General features: G+C 63.2%; 4 protein-coding genes across 4 annotated transcripts; all 4 read right to left on the minus strand.

Annotated features, from left to right (window-relative positions):
• Positions 1-523: 523 nt before the first annotated feature.
• On the minus strand, positions 524-4,167 carry LOC119152337 (protocadherin gamma-A10-like). The gene is given in 3 exon segments (XM_037397491.1): positions 524-3,231; positions 3,234-3,324; positions 3,326-4,167. Coding segments are annotated over 3 exon segments (3,162 nt in total). The 5' UTR covers positions 3,689-4,167.
• Positions 4,168-4,192: 25 nt separating this feature from the next.
• On the minus strand, positions 4,193-7,504 carry LOC119151966 (protocadherin gamma-B5-like). Its single transcript, XM_037396389.1, has one exon. It carries the CDS (start codon positions 7,346-7,348, stop codon positions 4,700-4,702), a length of 2,649 nt encoding a protein of 882 aa, XP_037252286.1. The 5' UTR covers positions 7,349-7,504; the 3' UTR covers positions 4,193-4,699.
• Positions 7,505-10,112: 2,608 nt separating this feature from the next.
• On the minus strand, positions 10,113-14,133 carry LOC119152927 (protocadherin gamma-A10-like). The gene is given in 2 exon segments (XM_037398728.1): positions 10,113-12,205; positions 12,207-14,133. Coding segments are annotated over 2 exon segments (2,946 nt in total). The 5' UTR covers positions 14,055-14,133; the 3' UTR covers positions 10,113-11,107.
• A 1,054-nt stretch (positions 14,134-15,187) lies between these two features.
• LOC119152338 (protocadherin gamma-B5-like) lies at positions 15,188-17,833 on the minus strand. Its single transcript, XM_037397492.1, has one exon. It carries the CDS (start codon positions 17,831-17,833, stop codon positions 15,188-15,190), a length of 2,646 nt encoding a protein of 881 aa, XP_037253389.1.
• Between the last annotated feature and the right edge of the window lie 2,489 nt (positions 17,834-20,322).

The raw sequence follows: 20,322 nt of genomic DNA on the forward strand, positions 1-20,322 counted from the left end.
GGAGCAAGGCACTTAGGCTCAGGAACTAATTCAGGTATTTAGCAGGGAATGAATATTCAGTTGGCTCCTCCCAAATCTCTTGTAATGGCCCTTGCCATAAGCACATAATTAAGCCATTTGTTAAAAACACTGTGACAATGGGCGAACACACAGGAAGGACCTCCCAGGGCTCGCAGTGCAGTTGGAATAACATTCCTATGGCTAAACGACGTGTCTTATACCCATCTGCAGCCGCTCAAGGACAGCTCCCAGGATGCTCGTCAACAGCCCCTCACAAGTCGCGTGGTGTTCTTGGACCCTCCTAATGTGCCAGCACCTCTCACCAAAGGGCCAGTCTCCCAGGCCACTTCTCTGTGACATGCGCCATTATCACGCCTGGGAGCATTCCAAGAAGGGAGGCGTATTCTCTGCAAGGCTCTCAGCAGAGCCTGGGGGTGGATACCGAGCAAAGCAGGAGTCCCGAGCGCTCCCTCCAGACCATGCACCCCCACGCACCCCCGCGCCTGTCCTGCTGCGGTCGTGCCTACGCCTCCTTCCCCCGCCAGCCCCGCGAGAGAGCGCCAGGGGCCCTCAGCGCCCCTGCCTGCCACCGCAGCCGGAGCGCCGGATGAGCCAGCCAGGCACGGGCCCCGCGGGAACGAGAGGCAGGAGCGCACCCCGCAGCTGCGCCGGCCTTGCCTGCGTGCGCAGAGGGAAGGCAAGGGGCAGCGAGAAACTCCAGAGCGGCAGGAAGGAAAGGCAGCCAAGCGCGGGCAGAGGCACTCACCGGGGGCGCGGCGGGGTCGTCGCCGAGCAGCGGCGCGGGCTCGTCGGGCGGCGGCCGGGCCGGGAGGGTGTCGCAGCAGCTGCCGGCCGACAAGCGGAGCTGGCTCTTGCGCGAGTCGGCGGTGAGCGACACCTCGTGCGAGTAGGAGTGCAGGAAGGCGCGGACGCCGTCGATGCCCACGAAGTGCGAGGCCGGGACGCCGCGCGCGGCGCCGCTGCCCGCCGCCAGCAGCTGCGAGCGGCGCCAGCGCCGCAGGCGCAGCGCCAGCAGCAGCAGCAGGAAGGCGAGGAAGAGGCAGGACACGGCCGCCACGGCCACCACCAGCCAGCGCGTCAGGCTGCCGGCCGGCTCGCCCGGCGCCGCCGCCGCGCTGCCCAGCTCCGAGAGCAGCTCGGCCACGCTCTCGGCCAGCACCACGGTCAGCGTGGCCGTGGCCGACAGCGCCGGCCGCCCGTGGTCCTTCACCACCACCACCAGGCTCTGCCGCGCCGCGTCGCGGGCCAGCGGGAAGCGCGCCGTGCGCACCTCGCCGCTGTGCAGCCCCACGCGGAACAGCCCCGGCTCCGTCGCCTTGGCCAGCTCGTACGACAGCCACGCGTTCTGCCCCGCGTCCGCGTCCACCGCCACCACCTTGGCCACCAGCGCCCCGGGCTCCGCCGAGCGCGGCGCCAGCTCCACGCCCGCCCAGCCCGCGCCCGGCGCCGCCGGCGGGTACAGCACCTGCGGCGCGTTGTCGTTCTCGTCCACGATCACGAGCCGCACCGACACGTTGCTGCTCAGCGCCGGCGCGCCGCCGTCCTCCGCCCGCACCCACAGCCCCACCTCGCGCACCTCCTCGTAGTCGAAGGAGCGCAGCGCGTACAGCGCGCCCGTCTCCGCCTGCACCGACACGTAGGACGAGAGCGGCGCGCCGCGCACCCGCCCCTCCGACAGCCGGTACCGCACGCGCGCGTTCTGACCCCAGTCCGCGTCCGCCGCCCGCACCGTCAGCACCAGCGCGCCCGCCGCGTTGTTCTCGGGCAGACGGGCGCTGTAGCGCGCCTCCGCGAACACCGGCGCGTTGTCGTTCACGTCCAGCACCCGCAGCGCCAGCACCGCGCCGCTCCACAGCGACGGCGACCCGCCGTCCGCCGCCCGCACCGTCACGTTGTACTCCGCCACCTCCTCCCGGTCCAGCTCCCTCGCCGTCACCACGCGGTAGTAGCCCTCAAACGACTTCTCCAGCCGGAACGGCAGCCCCTCGCCGATGCTGCACCGCACCTCGCCGTTCGCCCCCGAGTCCCGGTCCTGCACGTGCAGCAGGGCCACCACCGTCCCCGACGGCGCGTCCTCGGAGATCGCGCTCAGCGCCGACGATACTGTCAGTTCGGGCGCGTTGTCGTTCACGTCTGTCACGCTGATCGCGACTTTGGCCGTGTCGGAGAGACCTCCGCCGTCATATGCCTGAAGCTCCATTTGATGTGAGGACGTGTCCTCGAAGTCCAAATGGTCCTTAACGGATATTTCCCCTGTCTCAGTGTCTAGGTAAAAAAGTTCTGACGCTCTGTCTGAAATTCTTTTAAAACTGTATTTCACGTGCCCGTTCAGCCCCTCGTCGGCGTCGGCGGCCGTGACGGTGATGAGGACGGAGCCCACGGGCACGTCCTCCGGCACACGCACCGTGTACTCGGCCTGGCTGAACTGGGGCGCGTTGTCGTTCGCGTCCAGCACGGCCACGCGGATCCGCGCCGTGCCCGTCCGTGCCGGCTCGCCGCCGTCGCTCGCCCTCAGCACCAGCTCGTGGAACGCCGCCTCCTCCCGGTCCAGCGCCTTGGCCAGCACCAGCTCGGGGCGCTGGTCCCCGCCGGGGCCCGCCTGCACGGCCAGCGAGAAGTGCTCGTCGCCGCTTAGCTCGTAGCTCTGCAGGGAATTCGCTCCCGCGTCCGGGTCGTGAGCCTCGGCCAAAGGAAACCGCGACCCCGGCGCTGTCATCTCGCTCATTCGAAGTTCTTTTTCTGCCTCTCGGAAGCTGGGCGCGTTGTCGTTAATGTCCGTGATCTCCACGTCGATGCCGTAAACCTTCATTTCCCCGTCCACTATCACCTCACAGCGCAGCACGCATTTCTCCACCAGCCGGCAGAGCTGCTCTCTGTCTATCCTCTCCGCCGTCACCAAATGTCCCGTCTTCCCGTGCAGGGCGAAATACTGCGCCCTGCCTCTGTCTATGATGCGCACGCCGCGGTCGGGGAGCGCGGGCAGCTGCAGCGCCAGGTCCTTGGCCACGTCGCCCACGAACGAGCCCTTCGGCATCTCCTCGGGAACCGAGTAGCGCAGCTGCCCCCACGCCGCCTCCCACGCCGCCAGCAGGACGCACCAGAGCAGGGCTCGCTCCCGCCGGCCCCAGCGCCTCCCCGCCGCGCACATCCCTGCTGCGGCACCGCCGGCAGATCCCCGCCGCCTCACACCGACACGGGCACGGGCACGGCTCGCCGCTCCGGGCCCCTCCGCCTCGCTGCAGCGCGGTTCCGCACCGCGGGGACGCTCGCAGACCGCCCGGCCGCCGAGCCAGCCAGCGAGCGAGAGAGCGAGCGAGCCGGGCGGCAGCGGGCGGGGCTGCGGGCAGCGCTCCGGCCTTCCTCTCGCTCCTCCTCGGTCAACAGCGGCGCCCGCAGCCTCCTCCCGGCACTGCAGGCACCGAGCGCTGCCGAGCGCGGCCCGCCCGGCCTCCCCACGGGCAGCTCGCCGGGACGCGGCACTCGCCGCGGAGGCAGCGGGTCCCGTCCAGCGGGGATCTCCGCCGCCGCCTTCTCTCCCGCCCGCCCCTGCCTGGCTCCCCGAGACCATCCCGGCCAGGGAGACAGAGCGCGCCTCCCGCGGCTCGCCTGACGCTACTGCACGGCTGTGATAACTGCTTAACGGCCATGGATGCACAGGAACGTACATTTTTCTCGAAATACGATGCTCAGACCATTAGTTCAAAAGCACAAACCCCCACCACTGGTTTCTGTAGCCGTCACGCTGGAACGACCGGTACAAGGACAGCAAAAGCAAACAGGCTCTGCAACACAAAACGCGATGTCCAGAGTGTCCCCCGGGAGACAGAGGGATCAGGCTCATTCACCCAGCCGCCAGGAACACGCCCCAGATTAAACGCTCCGCCACCGCTGACGGTCATTAGGCGGTTAAAGGCTAAAGGGGGTGGCGGCCATCAACACAGAACCTCAGCGCCCCACCCCCGCCCAGCCAGACCCTGACGAGGGGGGCTACTCGGGCACTTGCACGCGCTCTGGGATTTCTCCCCGCAGACACAGGATAGCTTATGCACTTTCACATTTATCCTAGTCATTCAATAATTCGATACTGATAATTCTATAATCGGTTTCAACGACCGCGCAGCGGCTTTCATCTTCTCAAAAATGACGCTGTAAGAGCTAATGCGTGGCAGGAAAACACTCGTCTAGTTCGTGAATATTCCCGGCCGTGGGACACACCTTTCCCACTAAATGCTGTAGGAAGCGGCAGAAGACGAGGACGGCTGCAAACCCTAAGCCACGTGGACGATGCGCAAGTGTGCAAATGCACTTTATTCGAGGGCCCAAGTGGTGTCGTTTTGCGTACCTCATTGTAGTCTTAGGTATGTTCTCAGGATGGGAAGACAGGCTCTGAAACACAACAAGAGGCGACTTTTTTCGCTTTCTTTTTTGCCGTTCTACACCTGCACTTGTCTCAGACAGACAGACAGAAGAGGGCCAGTAAGGAGGAGGGAACTACCACCCAGGAAAAAGAGAGAAGAAATAATAGCGCACAGAACTCGGGAAAATCACGCCCTGATGAAATTTATCTGCCCCCCGAATGCAGCCGTTCCTGCAGACTTCTCCAGAAGATGGGAGGGCACCTGGCAGAAGGAGGAAACTGCTCACTGGCGGGGAACAAGCGCCGGGGTAACTGCCCCGGTCACGGCGCCACGCGCACCTTCCTGTGGGAAAGAGCATCAAGGGGCAGGCGGAGAGCCCGTGCGTGCCTCCGTTCCCTGGCGGGGACACGGCCCAGCGCTGCCCCTGCACCGCCCCCGCGGGAAGCCCCGGGGAAGAGCGGTCGGCGGCTCGGAAAGGCTCGAGGGGAGGGGCGCGAGCGCGCGGGCTTACCGACCTGCGGTGCGTCGGCGTCCGCGGGCGGCTCTCCCGCGCCGGCGCTGCTGCTCGGGCTCGGCTTCCCGCAGGGCTCCCCGCCGAGCAGCTCCTCCGCGGGCAGGCTGGGCAGCGGCGGCGGCAGCCAAGCGCCCTCGGCGACGGCGCGGCCCGGCGCCACGCACAGGTTGTAGGAGTAGGGCAAGGTGCCCTCGCAGAAGTCGGCCGGGAAGGCGGCGCCGGCCACGGAGAAGCGCTGCGCGCCCAGGCAGCGCAGGACGGCGGGCGGCCCGGCGCCGCGCACCCGCGCCACCACGGCCAGCGCCACGCTCAGCAGGAACAGCGCGGACAGCAGCGCCAGCGCCAGCACCAGGTAGAACTGCAGCTCCGCCGGCGCGTCGGCGCCCGCCGCCCGCTCGCTCAGCTCCGGCAGCGCCTCCTGCAAGCTCTCGGCCAGCACCACGTGCAGCGTGGCCGTGGCCGACAGCGCCGGCTGCCCGTGGTCCTTCACCACGGCCACCAGCCGCTGCTTGGCCGCGTCCCTCTCCGACACGGCCCGCGCCGTGCGCACCTCGCCGCTGTGCAGCCCCACGCGGAACAGCGCCGGCTCCGGCGCCTGCACCAGCTCGTACGACAGCCACGCGTTGCGCCCCGCGTCCGCGTCCACTGCCACCACCTTGGCCACCAGGTACCCGGCCTCGGCCGAGCGCGGCACCACCTCGAACGGCCCCGCGCCCGCCCCCGCCTCCGCCCCCGCGCCCGCCGCCGCCGCCGCCGGCCACAGCACGCGCGGCGCGTTGTCGTTGCGGTCCAGCACGAAGACGCGCACCGTCGCCGTGGAGCTCCGCGCCGGCGCCCCGCCGTCCTGCGCCCGCACCGCCACCGCGAACTCGCGGCACTGCTCGTAGTCGAAGGAGCGCTGCGCGTACACCGCGCCGCTCCGCGCCTCCACCGACACGTACGGCGCCGCGCCCGCGCTGCCGCCCGCCAGCCAGTAGCTCACGCGCCCGTTGGCGCCCGCGTCCGCGTCCCGCGCGCGCACGCGCAGCACCGGCGCGCCCGCCGCGTTGTTCTCCGCCACGTAGGCGCTGTAGGCGGCCTCCTCGAACACCGGCGCGTTGTCGTTCACGTCCGACACCTCCAGCACCAGCGCCGTGCGGCTGGACAGCGCCGGGCTGCCGCCGTCCCTGGCCACCACCGTCACCCGGTGCTCGGCCGCCTGCTCCCGGTCCAGCGCGCTCGCCGTCACCACCTTGTACGAGCCGCCCGACGACGCCACGATCGACAGCGGCGCCTCGCCCGACAGCTCGCACGACACCTGACCGTTCTCCCCGGAGTCCGCGTCGTTCACGTTCAGCAGGGCCACCACCGTGCCGGCCGGCGCGTCCTCGGGCACCGGGCTTGATATCGACAGCACCGTGATTTCGGGCGCGTTGTCATTCACGTCCAGCACCTCCACCTCCACCTTGCAGTGCGCTACCAGCCCCCCACCGTCCCTCGCCTCCAACAGAAGCGTGTAGCTTCGTGTGTCCTCGAAGTCCAGCGGCTCCTGCAGCACGAGCCGCCCGCTCTCTGCGTTTAACACGAACTTCTCAAGCACCTTGGCCGGCAGCTGCCCGAATCTGTAGGAGATTTGGGCGTTGGTGCCGGCGTCGGCGTCCGAGGCGGAGACATTCAGTACCGCCGACCCCGGCGGCGCATCCTCGCGCAGGCTCGCGTGGTACCGGTCGTGCGCGAACACGGGCGGGTTGTCGTTGGCGTCGGTGACGTTGATGCAGAGCTGGGCGGTGCCGCTCCGGGGCGGTTCTCCACCGTCCAGCGCCGTCAGTACCAGCCGCAGGTTCTCCTCACGCTCTCGGTCCAGTGCGCGGCGCAGCACCAGCTCCGCGAACTTGCTGCCGTCCTGGCTGTCCTTCACCTCCACCGCGAAGTACTCGTTGGCCTCCAGCTCGTAGCCCTGCAGCGAGTTGCTGCCCACGTCCGCGTCCTCGGCCATGCCCACAGCAAAGCGGGCGCCGGGGGGAGTGAGCTCGTTGATCTCCAGCTGGAAACTATCTTGCAAGAAGCGCGGCGCGTTGTCGTTGACGTCGTGGATGGCGACGTCAACGTGGAAGACGTTGAGCGGGTTCTGCACCAGCGCCTCGAAGCTGACGGCGCAGGACGGCGACTCGCCGCACATCTGCTCCCGGTCCAGCCTCTCGCTCACGTACAGGTTCCCGTTCTCCCCGCTCACGCTGAAGTATCTCAGCTGCCTCTTAGCGGCAGACGCCACCCGCAGCTTGCGTGCCGGCAGCTCTGCCGGGCTCAGCCCCAGGTCCCGCGCCAGCGGCCCCACCAGCGAGCCTCTGCCCAGCTCCTCGGGGATGGCGTAGCGGATCCGCTCCGGCGCCGCCCGGCAGCACAAGCACAGCAGCACGGCGGGCAGCAGCGCTCGCCCGGCCGCTGGCCGCCGGCTCGGCCCCAGCCTGCCCGCCATTCTCGCCAGCGCTCGCCGCGCTCCTCCCTCCTGCCGCTGCCCTCCCTGCCTTGCAGCCCCGCTCCGCCACGAGCGCGGGGGCCGCCGGAGGGCAGCGATCTCGGTGCCGGCTCGGACGCCGCTGCTCCCCGCGCTGCCTCTCGCCGCTGCTGCCCGTGCCGCGGCCGTTCTGTCCGGCGCCATGCGAGCCAGCAGCCCGCGGGGGCAGGACGCTGCGCGGCTGCGGCTGCGGCTGCGGCTCCATCGCCGCTTCGCGTCGGCCAACAGCGGCACCCGGAGGCGCCACGACGCCACCGCAGCCGGCTGATGGCCGCGCTCCGCGGCGCACACCCGCTCTCGGGGGCGCTCCCAGCAGCTGCCGGGAGTCGGCGCCACCGGCTACCGGAACGCGCGATTCAGCTTTTCAGTGCGGCGAGTTTCTCACAGCCGCGGCAAGGCGACTCAAGCAGCGCTGCTCAGCCGCGGCACGGCAGTCTGGCTCGGGAACGTGTTGCCGAGCGGCGGAGGAGCGCTCAGGCTCCGCGCAGCAGAGCACAGGTGAGTACAGGTGAGTACAAGCAGGTGCACTGTACAGCGCATTTCCGATATATTCCAACAGCTTCTACTTTTGCTGCGGGTGGGATTTCCCAGATCTTTTATTTCATTTCTACGAGCTCTGAGAACTAACAGCCACAAGTGACTTTCGAGGAGAAGCTGTTGTAGACAGGAAGCGCCAGACCCCGCCTTTTGATTTGAGGAGATTCTTGTTCATATTCCTTTTATTTTACATACCTCTGAGTGTGACTGAGACCGAGGGAAAACGGTAACCCTTATTCCTTTCAACAGCACTATTATTACATGCTCAGAGTTTTACATATCACGGACATCACTACTTCTTGCTCTCGGGAAGACAGACCTGTTAAAGCACTTTTTTCAGGATTGTTTCTCTCAGCGAACGGGGTAAGTAAGTAGATCTAAGATGGACGGGCAGCAAACAGGTAGACATGCGCCCAGGATACTTCAGTTACCAGTCCGCTATTCCAGGAATTGTGAGGAGGAGTGGTATAGTCCTCCGCGGTGTTGCCCCAGGTGCATGTGACATGTCAGCTAACTTTCCCGGGACAGCCAGAGACTTGTAGAATAAAAAGGCGGCAAAAGAAGTCCAAGAAGAAAAAGTCAGAAGGACAACACTAGAGAAGGCAGTTTACCCATGACACAAACACAGGGACGTGTGCTTTGCACCGATCATACACGTATCACTCCAGGCGTGGGATGGTCTGAAAATGAAAAGGATGAAACCCTCTTGAGTGCGACATCTATGAAAAAGTACTTGATCCTCCTCAGTTCCTGTTTGTACGATAACACCACCTCTCAGCAACAATCAGGAAATCACGGAATGCAAGCCCGTCTTCAACAAGTCTTGGTTCATGACCACGGAGAAAGCAGGGCACAGTACGACCAGCTGAATCATTCCAAGCACTACACAGACCACGGGCTGAGAAACTACAGGTACATCAGATTTTGCTAAGACTCCTATTGCTCCAAACAAGACCTGACTCTGTGGATGACTACTGTGCTCATTCTTGAGATCCTGGTGATAAGTCAATTCCTGGTTATGCCACTCTTGCCACTTCCTAAAAAGGTACAAAGACATGGGCTGCAGGACTCAGTTTCTCCTTCACAAGTTTTTTCCACTGCAGTAGTTACTAACAAACGATCGTTGAGCCACAACATTGCTGTAAGAATAGGCCTTTCCTTGCCAACAAGACCATGCTCACAAAGTAGCCACCGCACTGTGCTTCAGATGCAGAGGCACATACAGGAGGGTCACCTTCCCACACTAAGCAAGTATTGACGCAGAATCTCGCCATTCCTCAACTTTTGTTGCATTGCACTACTACTGCTCACATGCATTTCAAATAACTAATGGTACATGAAAACTCTGTGTTGTAAGACAATCGTGATAAATAAAGGAACGAATTATAGACTTTAGAAAAACCTTCAGCTAATAAGCCGTTCATAATGAAAATACCTGTGCATGTCTAATAGTCCAATCCGATGAATAACGTTGGCGAGCAAGAATTTAGCATTATATCGGCATTAGGCACATTAAGACCCTGTCACTACATCCTCAGCTACACCACTACCTCTAACTACACGGCTCTGTAAAAGACACGAAGACGAACAGTAAAGCAGGTGAAGAGTGCCCAGAGGAGAGTAACGATCCCTCAGAGATTAGCCCCTCTTTGGCAGAAGAGGCTACAGGGTTGCTGCGTCAACAGGTATCTCGTGGAAAACGAGGTCATTCTCACAAAATCGTTCTAGGTACAGGAAGACTCTGGATGTGCTCACCGGCTGGGAGTAAGGGTAAAGGAGCCCAAAAGGAGAAAACAACCTTTCCAACCTGTAACGCTAGTAAGAATGCGTGCTTCTCTGTTCCTCACACACCATTTGCATCGAATTTAAACACTTAGTATCGAAAATCAAGCGCTGCTACACAAGGGAAAACCGTAAGAAACAAGCTGTAAGGCGACATCAAAAGCACAAATGAACAACCCCTCACTGCAAGAGCGTCTTGACATTTCTTGAAAGTGCCATGCTGTCTGTAACACACCCCGACAGAAATCGAGACAATACTATTACCTATTATTAGAGTCTATAAGCACAACATTCAGTCTGGGAACATCTAGTTCTTCAACTCCACTCCATCGTTGGAAGAGCACAGCGGTAACTCACAACCAACATGAACCAACCAGCTCATGCATATGCACGCGTATTTTAGAATTTAACACTTACCAACAAGTAATTTGCGCTCCTCCTCGACCCTCTTTCTAAATCCGGAGCATGGAGCTCACTTTTGACCCAGTCAAGGAAATTCCGACAAATAACAAGGAATTATTATCCCAGGAATGCCTGGGAATGGTCTCCTGATTAAGGAAGGCGTTTTCCACCTCCCATGTGGAAAACACACCCCATTCTGGTACACAAAATCGGCATTGCTATCACTACTGGCTGAGGAACATGCTCCGTGAGGGACTTTCACACAAGAGACAAGTACAAGACACGCCACAGCACACAGTCGCTATACGTTCATTTTCAACAATCGCTTACATCCATCCTAAATAAATGACTGTTAAATGAAAGAGATGTGTAACAAGGGAAGAGAGATAATCAAGTGAACCAAAATAAAAGACTTCAGATAAACACCTTAACTAAAACGTCGTTCACGATAAATACAATTGTGCATTTGTAATACACCTGTAAGTAAAATGTCTCACAGGCTGGTAAGAAACACAAAAATTAATAGAACCTTTCAAATAACTACAGGTTCCAAAAGGCATACTAACTGTTCGTCACACACGGCTTTCAACAATAATATTTAATAGAAGATCAAAAAGGTACTACATGCGCAAGTACGAAACAAGATAAGGATTCATAAATATTACAAACTAGTAACCAGCCGTACAAAGTTATGCACGGGGTGGTTGACGTTCTGCTTACAGAAAACCTAACGTTACGAAAACGCATGTGCTGTCGGTAAGATACATGACCCTGCTAATAACGCGAAGTACTGTTTCATATTAATGCAATATATCCGTTCAGAAGAGCTGCTACTAAAAGGAAAACTGTTATTCTACATGTCGGGGGACAGACTGAGAAACGACCTGGCCCAGACTAAGGACAATATAGCCACAGCAGCCTCCCACACCACGGTGAGGCGGAAAAAATACTCCCACGTCCACCTCCCGGGACCAAGAGGAACGACCACGCAGCGCGATGCTAAATGAAACTTTGCCTCACTCCTAACCAAACCTCCCCACGCAGTATAAGAAGACGGGAGAGAAAGGGCAGAGAAGCAGCAGAGAGATGCGTAGCGAAACCTGTCCGGCCAGAGGCACTCACCGGGGGCGCGGCGGGGTCGTCGCCGAGCAGCGGCGCGGGCTCGTCGGGCGGCGGCCGGGCCGGGAGGGTGTCGCAGCAGCTGCCGGCCGACAAGCGGAGCTGGCTCTTGCGCGAGTCGGCGGTGAGCGACACCTCGTGCGAGTAGGAGTGCAGGAAGGCGCGGACGCCGTCGATGCCCACGAAGTGCGAGGCCGGGACGCCGCGCGCGGCGCCGCTGCCCGCCGCCAGCAGCTGCGAGCGGCGCCAGCGCCGCAGGCGCAGCGCCAGCAGCAGCAGCAGGAAGGCGAGGAAGAGGCAGGACACGGCCGCCACGGCCACCACCAGCCAGCGCGTCAGGCTGCCGGCCGGCTCGCCCGGCGCCGCCGCCGCGCTGCCCAGCTCCGAGAGCAGCTCGGCCACGCTCTCGGCCAGCACCACGGTCAGCGTGGCCGTGGCCGACAGCGCCGGCCGCCCGTGGTCCTTCACCACCACCACCAGGCTCTGCCGCGCCGCGTCGCGGGCCAGCGGGAAGCGCGCCGTGCGCACCTCGCCGCTGTGCAGCCCCACGCGGAACAGCCCCGGCTCCGTCGCCTTGGCCAGCTCGTACGACAGCCACGCGTTCTGCCCCGCGTCCGCGTCCACCGCCACCACCTTGGCCACCAGCGCCCCGGGCTCCGCCGAGCGCGGCGCCAGCTCCACGCCCGCCCAGCCCGCGCCCGGCGCCGCCGGCGGGTACAGCACCTGCGGCGCGTTGTCGTTCTCGTCCACGATCACGAGCCGCACCGACACGTTGCTGCTCAGCGCCGGCGCGCCGCCGTCCTCCGCCCGCACCCACAGCCCCACCTCGCGCACCTCCTCGTAGTCGAAGGAGCGCAGCGCGTACAGCGCGCCCGTCTCCGCCTGCACCGACACGTAGGACGAGAGCGGCGCGCCGCGCACCCGCCCCTCCGACAGCCGGTACCGCACGCGCGCGTTCTGACCCCAGTCCGCGTCCGCCCGCCCGCACCGTCAGCACCAGCGCGCCCGCCGCGTTGTTCTCGGGCAGCCGGGCGCTGTAGCGCGCCTCCGCGAACACCGGCGCGTTGTCGTTCACGTCCAGCACCCGCAGCGCCAGCACCGCGCCGCTCCACAGCGACGGCGACCCGCCGTCCGCCGCCCGCACCGTCACGTTGTACTCCGCCACCTCCTCCCGGTCCAGCTCCCTCGCCGTCACCACGCGGTAGTAGCCCTCAAACGACTTCTCCAGCCGGAACGGCAGCCCCTCGCCGATGCTGCACCGCACCTCGCCGTTCGCCCCCGAGTCCCGGTCCTGCACGTGCAGCAGGGCCACCACCGTCCCCGACGGCGCGTCCTCGGAGATCGCGCTCAGCGCCGACCGCACAGAAATCTCGGGCGCGTTGTCGTTCACGTCTGTCACGCTGATCGCGACTTTGGCCGTGTCGGAGAGACCTCCGCCGTCATATGCCTGAAGCTCCATTTGATGTGAGGACGTGTCCTCGAAGTCCACAGCCCCCTTAAGGGATATTTCCCCTGTCTCAGTGTCTAGGTAAAAAAGTTCTGACTCTCTGTCTGAAATTCTTTTAAAACTGTATTTCACGTGCCCGTTCAGCCCCTCGTCGGCGTCGGCGGCCGTGACGGTGATGAGGACGGAGCCCACGGGTACGTCCTCCGGCACACGCACCGTGTACTCGGCCTGGCTGAACTGGGGCGCGTTGTCGTTCGCGTCCAGCACGGCCACGCGGATCCGCGCCGTGCCCGTCCGTGCCGGCTCGCCGCCGTCGCTCGCCCTCAGCACCAGCTCGTGGAACGCCGCCTCCTCCCGGTCCAGCGCCTTGGCCAGCACCAGCTCGGGGCGCTGGTCCCCGCCGGGGCCCGCCTGCACGGCCAGCGAGAAGTGCTCGTCGCCGCTTAGCTCGTAGCTCTGCAGGGAATTCGCTCCCGCGTCCGGGTCGTGAGCCTCGGCCAAAGGAAACCGCGACCCCGGCGCTGTCATCTCGCTCATTCGAAGTTCTTTTTCTGCCTCTCGGAAGCTGGGCGCGTTGTCGTTAATGTCCGTGATCTCCACGTCGATGCCGTAAACCTTCATTTCCCCGTCCACTATCACCTCACACCGCAGCACGCATTTCTCTACCCGCCGGCAGAGCTGCTCTCTGTCTATCCTCTCCGCCGTCACCAAGTGTCCCGTCTTCCTGTGCAGGGCGAAATACTGCGCCTTTCCTTCGCAGACAAGGCGCACGCCGCGGTCGGGGAGCGCGGGCAGCTGCAGCGCCAGGTCCTTGGCCACGTCGGCCACGAACGAGCCCTTCGGCATCTCCTCGGGCACCGAGTAGCGCAGCTGCCCCCACGCCGCCTCCCACGCCGCCAGCAGGACGCACCAGAGCAGGGCTCGCTCCCGCCGGCCCCAGCGCCTCCCCGCCGCGCACATCCCTGCTGCGGCACCGCCGGCAGATCCCCGCCGCCTCACACCGACACGGGCACGGGCACGGCTCGCCGCTCCGGGCCCCTCCGCCTCGCTGCAGCGCGGTTCCGCACCGCGGGGACGCTCGCAGACCGCCCGGCCGCCGAGCCAGCCAGCGAGCGAGAGAGCGAGCGAGCCGGGCGGCAGCGGGCGGGGCTGCGGGCAGCGCTCCGGCCTTCCTCTCGCTCCTCCTCGGTCAACAGCGGCGCCCGCAGCCTCCTCCCGGCACTGCAGGCACCGAGCGCTGCCGAGCGCGGCCCGCCCGGCCTCCCCACGGGCAGCTCGCCGGGACGCGGCACTCGCCGCGGAGGCAGCGGGTCCCGTCCAGCGGGGATCTCCGCCGTCGCCTTCTCTCCCGCCCGCCCCTGCCTGGCTCCCCGAGACCATCCCGGCCAGGGAGACAGAGCGCGCCTCCCGCGGCTCGCCTGATGCTACCGCACGGCAATGATGACTGCCTAACCGCCATGGATGCAGTGGATCGTTGCGGAAAAAGTAATTTTTCTCGTAATACGACGCTCAGACCAGTAGTCCAAAACCATAAACCCCTGCCCACCACCACCACTGGCTTCTGTAGCCGTCACGCTGAACGACCGGTACAAGGACAGCAAGAGCAAACAGGCTCTGCAACACAAAACACGACGTCCAGAGCGTCCCCCGGGAGCCAGAGGGATCAGGCTCATTCACCCAGCCGCCAGGAACACGCCCCAGATTAAACGCTCCGCCACCGCTGACGGTCATTAGGCGGTTAAAGGCTAAAGGGGGTGGCGGCCATCAACACAGAACCTCAGCGCCCCACCCCCGCCCAGCCAGACCCTGACGAGGGGGGCTGCTCGGGCACCTACACGGGCTCTGGGATTTCTCCCCGCAAGACACAGGATAGCTTATACACATTCACATTTATCCAAGACATTCGATAATTCGATACTGATAATTCTATAATCGGTTTCAACGACCGCGCAGCGGCTTTCATCTTCTCAAAAATCACGCTGTAAGAGCTTGATGCGTGGCAGGAAAACACTCGTCTAGTTCGTGAATCTTCCCGGCCGTGGGACACAACTTTGCCACTAAATGCTGTAGGAAGCGGCAGAAGACAAGGACGGCTGCAAACCCTAAGCCACGCGGACGATGCGAAAATGTGCAAATGCACTTTATTCGAGTGCGCAAATAGTGTCGTTTTGCATACCTCATTGTAGTCTTAGGTATGTTCTCAGGATGGGAAGACAGGCTCTGAAACACAACAAGAGGCGACTTTCTTTCGCTTTCTTTTTTGCCGTTCTACACCTGCACTTGTCTCAGACAGACAGACAGAAGAGGGCCAGTAAGGAGGAGGGAACTACCACCCAGGAAAAAGAGAGAAGAAATAATAGCGCACAGAACTCGGGAAAATCACGCCCTGATGAAATTTATCTGCCCCCCGAATGCAGCCGTTCCTGCAGACTTCTCCAGAAGATGGGAGGGCACCTGGCAGAAGGAGGAAACTGCTCACTGGCGGAGAACAAGCGCCGGGGTAACTGCCCCGGTCACGGCGCCACGCGCACCTTCCTGTGGGAAAGAGCATCAAGGGGCAGGCGGAGAGCCCGTGCGTGCCTCCGTTCCCTGGCGGGGACACGGCTCAGCGCTGCACCTGCACCGCCCCCGCGGGAAGCCCCGGGGAAGAGCGGTCGGCGGCTCGGAAAGGCTCGAGGGGAGGGGCGCGAGCGCGCGGGCTTACCGACCTGCGGTGCGTCGGCGTCCGCGGGCGGCTCTCCCGCGCCGGCGCTGCTGCTCGGGCTCGGCTTCCCGCAGGGCTCCCCGCCGAGCAGCTCCTCCGCGGGCAGGCTGGGCAGCGGCGGCGGCAGCCAAGCGCCCTCGGCGACGGCGCGGCCCGGCGCCACGCACAGGTTGTAGGAGTAGGGCAAGGTGCCCTCGCAGAAGTCGGCCGGGAAAGCGGCGCCGGCCACGGAGAAGCGCTGCGCGCCCAGGCAGCGCAGGACGGCGGGCGGCCCGGCGCCGCGCACCCGCGCCACCACGGCCAGCGCCACGCTCAGCAGGAACAGCGCGGACAGCAGCGCCAGCGCCAGCACCAGGTAGAACTGCAGCTCCGCCGGCGCGTCGGCGCCCGCCGCCCGCTCGCTCAGCTCCGGCAGCGCCTCCTGCAAGCTCTCGGCCAGCACCACGTGCAGCGTGGCCGTGGCCGACAGCGCCGGCTGCCCGTGGTCCTTCACCACGGCCACCAGCCGCTGCTTGGCCGCGTCCCTCTCCGACACGGCCCGCGCCGTGCGCACCTCGCCGCTGTGCAGCCCCACGCGGAACAGCGCCGGCTCCGGCGCCTGCACCAGCTCGTACGACAGCCACGCGTTGCGCCCCGCGTCCGCGTCCACCGCCACCACCTTGGCCACCAGGTACCCGGCCTCGGCCGAGCGCGGCACCACCTCGAACGGCCCCGCGCCCGCCGCCGCCTCCGCCCCCGCGCCCGCCGCCGCCGCCGGCCACAGCACGCGCGGCGCGTTGTCGTTGCGGTCCAGCACGAAGACGCGCACCGTCGCCGTGGAGCTCCGCGCCGGCGCCCCGCCGTCCTGCGCCCGCACCGCCACCGCGAACTCGCGGCACTGCTCGTAGTCGAAGGAGCGCTGCGCGTACACCGCGCCGCTCCGCGCCTCCACCGACACGTACGGCGCCGCGCCCGCGCTGCCGCCCGCCAGCCAGTAGCTCACGCGCCCGTTGGCGCCCGCGTCCGCGTCCCGCGCGCGCACGCGCAGCACCGGCGCGCCCGCCGCGTTGTTCTCCGCCACGTAGGCGCTGTAGGCGGCCTCCTCGAACACCGGCGCGTTGTCGTTCACGTCCGACACCTCCAGCACCAGCGCCGTGCGGCTGGACAGCGCCGGGCTGCCGCCGTCCCTGGCCACCACCGTCACCCGGTGCTCGGCCGCCTGCTCCCGGTCCAGCGCGCTCGCCGTCACCACCTTGTACGAGCCGCCCGACGACGCCACGATCGACAGCGGCGCCTCGCCCGACAGCTCGCACGACACCTGACCGTTCTCCCCGGAGTCCGCGTCGTTCACGTTCAGCAGGGCCACCACCGTGCCGGCCGGCGCGTCCTCGGGCACCGGGCTCGACACCGACAGCACCGTGATTTCGGGCGCGTTGTCGTTCTCGTCGGTGATCTCTAGCTGCACCCTGCAGTGCGCCGTCAGCCCGCCGCCGTCCCTCGCCTCCAGGCCGAAGCTGTATTTACTCCTCTCCTCGAAATCGAGGGGCCCCGCCGTCCTGACCTCGCCACTCTCGCTGTCCACACTGAACAACGCGCGGACGCCGTCGGGGACGTTGCCGAAGGAGTAGGAGACCCGCGCGTTGGAGCCCGCGTCCGCATCCGTGGCCCGCACCCGCAGCACCGGCGACCCCGGCGGCAGATTCTCCCGCACTCGCGCCTCATAGACGCTTTTACTGAACACGGGGGGGTTGTCGTTGGCGTCCGTCACGTTGACGCGAACCTGCACGGTCCCGGACCTGGCGGGGTCCCCGCCATCCACCGCCGTCAGCAGCAGCTCGAAGGAGCTCTGCTTCTCACGGTCCAACGCGCGCTCCAGCACTAACTCCGGCTGCTTGCTTCCATCCGGGCTCTCCTTGACGGCCAGGCTGAAGGACGGGTTGCTGCTGAGCTGGTAAGTCAGCTGCGAGTTGCTGCCCACGTCCGCGTCTCGGGCCATCTCCAGCGGAAAACGAGCGCCGGGAATAGTCAGCTCTATGATGTCGAGGTGGAGAGCAGCCTTGCTGAAGGCCGGTGCGTTGTCGTTGACGTCGTGGATGGCGACGTCGACGTGGAAGACGTTGAGCGGGTTCTGCACCAGCGCCTCGAAGCTGACGGCGCAGGACGGCGACTCGCCACACATCTGCTCCCGGTCCAGCCTCTCGCTCACGTACAGGTTCCCGTTCTCCCCGCTCACGCTGAAGTATCTCAGCTGCCTCTTAGCGGCAGACGCCACCCGCAGCTTGCGTGCCGGCAGCTCTGCCGGGCTCAGCCCCAGGTCCCGCGCCAGCGGCCCCACCAGCGAGCCTCTGCCCAGCTCCTCGGGGATGGCGTAGCGGATCCGCTCCGGCGCCGCCCGGCAGCACAAGCACAGCAGCACGGCGGGCAGCAGCGCTCGCTCGGCCGCTCGCCGCCGGCTCGGCCCCGGCCTGCCCGCCATTCTCGCCAGCGCTCGCCGCGCTCCTCCCTCCTGCCGCTGCCCTCCCTGCCTTGCAGCCCCGCTCAGCCACGAGCGCGGGGGCTGCCGGAGGGCAGCGATCTCGGCGCCGCCTCTCGCCGCTGCTGCCCGGCGCCGTGCGAGCCAGCAGCCCGTGGGGGCAGGACGCTGCGGCGGCTGCGGCTGCGGCTCCGGCTCCAGCGCCGCTCCGCGTCGGCCAACAGCGGCACCCGGAGGCGCCACGGTGTCACCGCAGCCGGCTGATGGCCGCGCTCCGCGGGGCGTGGCGGCTGCGCCGGCCCCGGGGGCGTTTAACGCTCAGGTACACTGCCAGGGGCTTTCGAGTCACCTCCCCCATCGCAGAGAGTGCTCAGCACCCGATACGCGCGGCAGAGCAGAACACAAAGGAACTCAGCCGCTCTTGGTGAAATCGGCGGCAACGAGAAGAGCAACACACAGATTGATAGCTGCGGAAGACTTCATTCTCCGTTCTGCTTTCCTTACCTAGAACGAGTACCATCAAGGAAAAATTCGTGCTGGAGTACTCAATAAGGCATCAGAAACAGAATGAAGCAAAATCCTCTGCAGTCCTGTCATGGTAGACTTACAACGTGTCTCTTTTGTTTTCTTATTAGTTTTTTCTTCTCCTTTTGTATATTTCCATTTGGGGGAAGAAAATTTAAACGGCCTCGTGTATAGCTCTGGTCTAAGAGAGCAGAATAACCCTTACTAGTTCCATTTTCATTCACAGGAGTTTCTGCTCTTGTATCTCCGAACTTGAGGAGCTGAGCAGGGGAAAGTGCAAAGCAATACCGAGTCTTTCATGAAACCAAAGAATGATTTGCATTGGAAGGGACCTTTCAAGTTCACCTAACCCATCCCTGTGCCATGGACAGGGACCTCCTTCACTAGGTCAGGTTGCTCAAAGCCCCATCTAACCTGACTATGAACCCTTCCAAGGATGGCACATCCACGCCTTCTCAGTGGCAACCTGTTCCACTGTCTGGCCACCCTCATCATAAAATGTTTCTTTCCGAATCATCAACACCAACCCTCTTCCAGTACAAAACCATTGCCTCTTGCCTTGTCACAACAGCCTGGATCATCAGATGTTCCAGCCCTTTGGCCATTTAGGTGGTCCTTCTCTGGACCTAATGTAACTGGTCCATGTCTGTTGTGACTGTGGGCCCCAGAGCTGAGCGTAGTCCTGCAGCTGGGGTCTCACGAAAGCAGAGTAGAGGGGAAGAACCACCTCACTTGGCCTGCTGGCCACACTACTTCTTCTGCAGCCCAGGATGTGAGTGGCTTTCTGGGCACCAAGCCCACATTGCCAGCTCACGTCCCATTCGTCACTGTCCTGGTTTCAGCTGGGATGGAGTTAACTTTCTTCTTAGTAGCGAGTACAGTGCTGTGTTCTGGCTGTGATGTGAGAACTATGTTGATAATGCACTGATGTTTTCAGTTGTTGCTGGGTATTTTTTATGCTACGTCAAGAATTTTTCAGTTTCTTGGGCCTTGCCAGCCAGAGTGCTGGAGGGGTGGGCACAAGAGAGTGGCAAGGGACACAGCCAGGTCAGATGACCTGAACCAGCCAAAGAGGTATTCCATCCCATGGGATGTCATGCTTGGTATATAAACTTGGAGGGGGAGGTGCGGGGGGAATCATTGCTCAGGGACTGGCTGGGCATTGGTCAGCGGATGTTGAGCAGTTGTACTGTGCATCACTTGCTTTCCTTTCTCCCTTTTCCTTTGGATTTTATTCTTTTACCCACCTTCTCATGATGACTGCTGTTATTAATATTATGATTATTATTATTACTGTAGTTCTTAACTTTTTAAATTCTGTTTAGAGTTATTAAATTTTTCTTATCTCAGTCCTTGAGTTTTACATTCCTTTCAGATTCTCCTCCCCAGTGGGGGGGAGCGAGCAAATGGCTTTACGGTTACCAGCTGGCGTAAACACACAACAGTCACACACCATAACATTCCTTTGGCCGCCGACGTGTCTTATACCCTTCTACAGCTGCTCACAGACAGCTCCCAGGATGCTCGTCAACAGCCCCTCACAAGTCGTGTGGCGTTCTTGGACCCTCCTCATTCTCCTGGGCTACTACAGCAGACTCTCTTTTAGCTTCTGCTTGCTTTTCCTCACAGGCAAAAGTCTGTCTTTGGTGTCTGAAGAAAGCACAGTTTCAAATGCAAAAGCACTCTGCAGAAAGGGGGGAAATGAACCACGACCTTCCAGGACACAAAGGCCTGAAAGACAGTGTCATTACAACTATGAAGAAACTCCACATCACAATGTTACAGGGGCAGACAGATGGGTAATGCAGTTTCACAGGGGAATTGGAGCCGTTCTTCCCATGCATCATGGTCCTACACCAACAGTTCCTGCGCAAACTGCTAGAGGACCGACATTCCCTTTCAGGACAGGGCAACCAGGACCACTGCCTGAATGGCACAGGCCTTGGCAAAAGGCACAAAATCAGACC

This window comes from Falco rusticolus, chromosome 8 (assembly GCF_015220075.1).
Source record: "Falco rusticolus isolate bFalRus1 chromosome 8, bFalRus1.pri, whole genome shotgun sequence".
NCBI classification, from domain to species: Eukaryota; Metazoa; Chordata; class Aves; order Falconiformes; family Falconidae; genus Falco; species Falco rusticolus.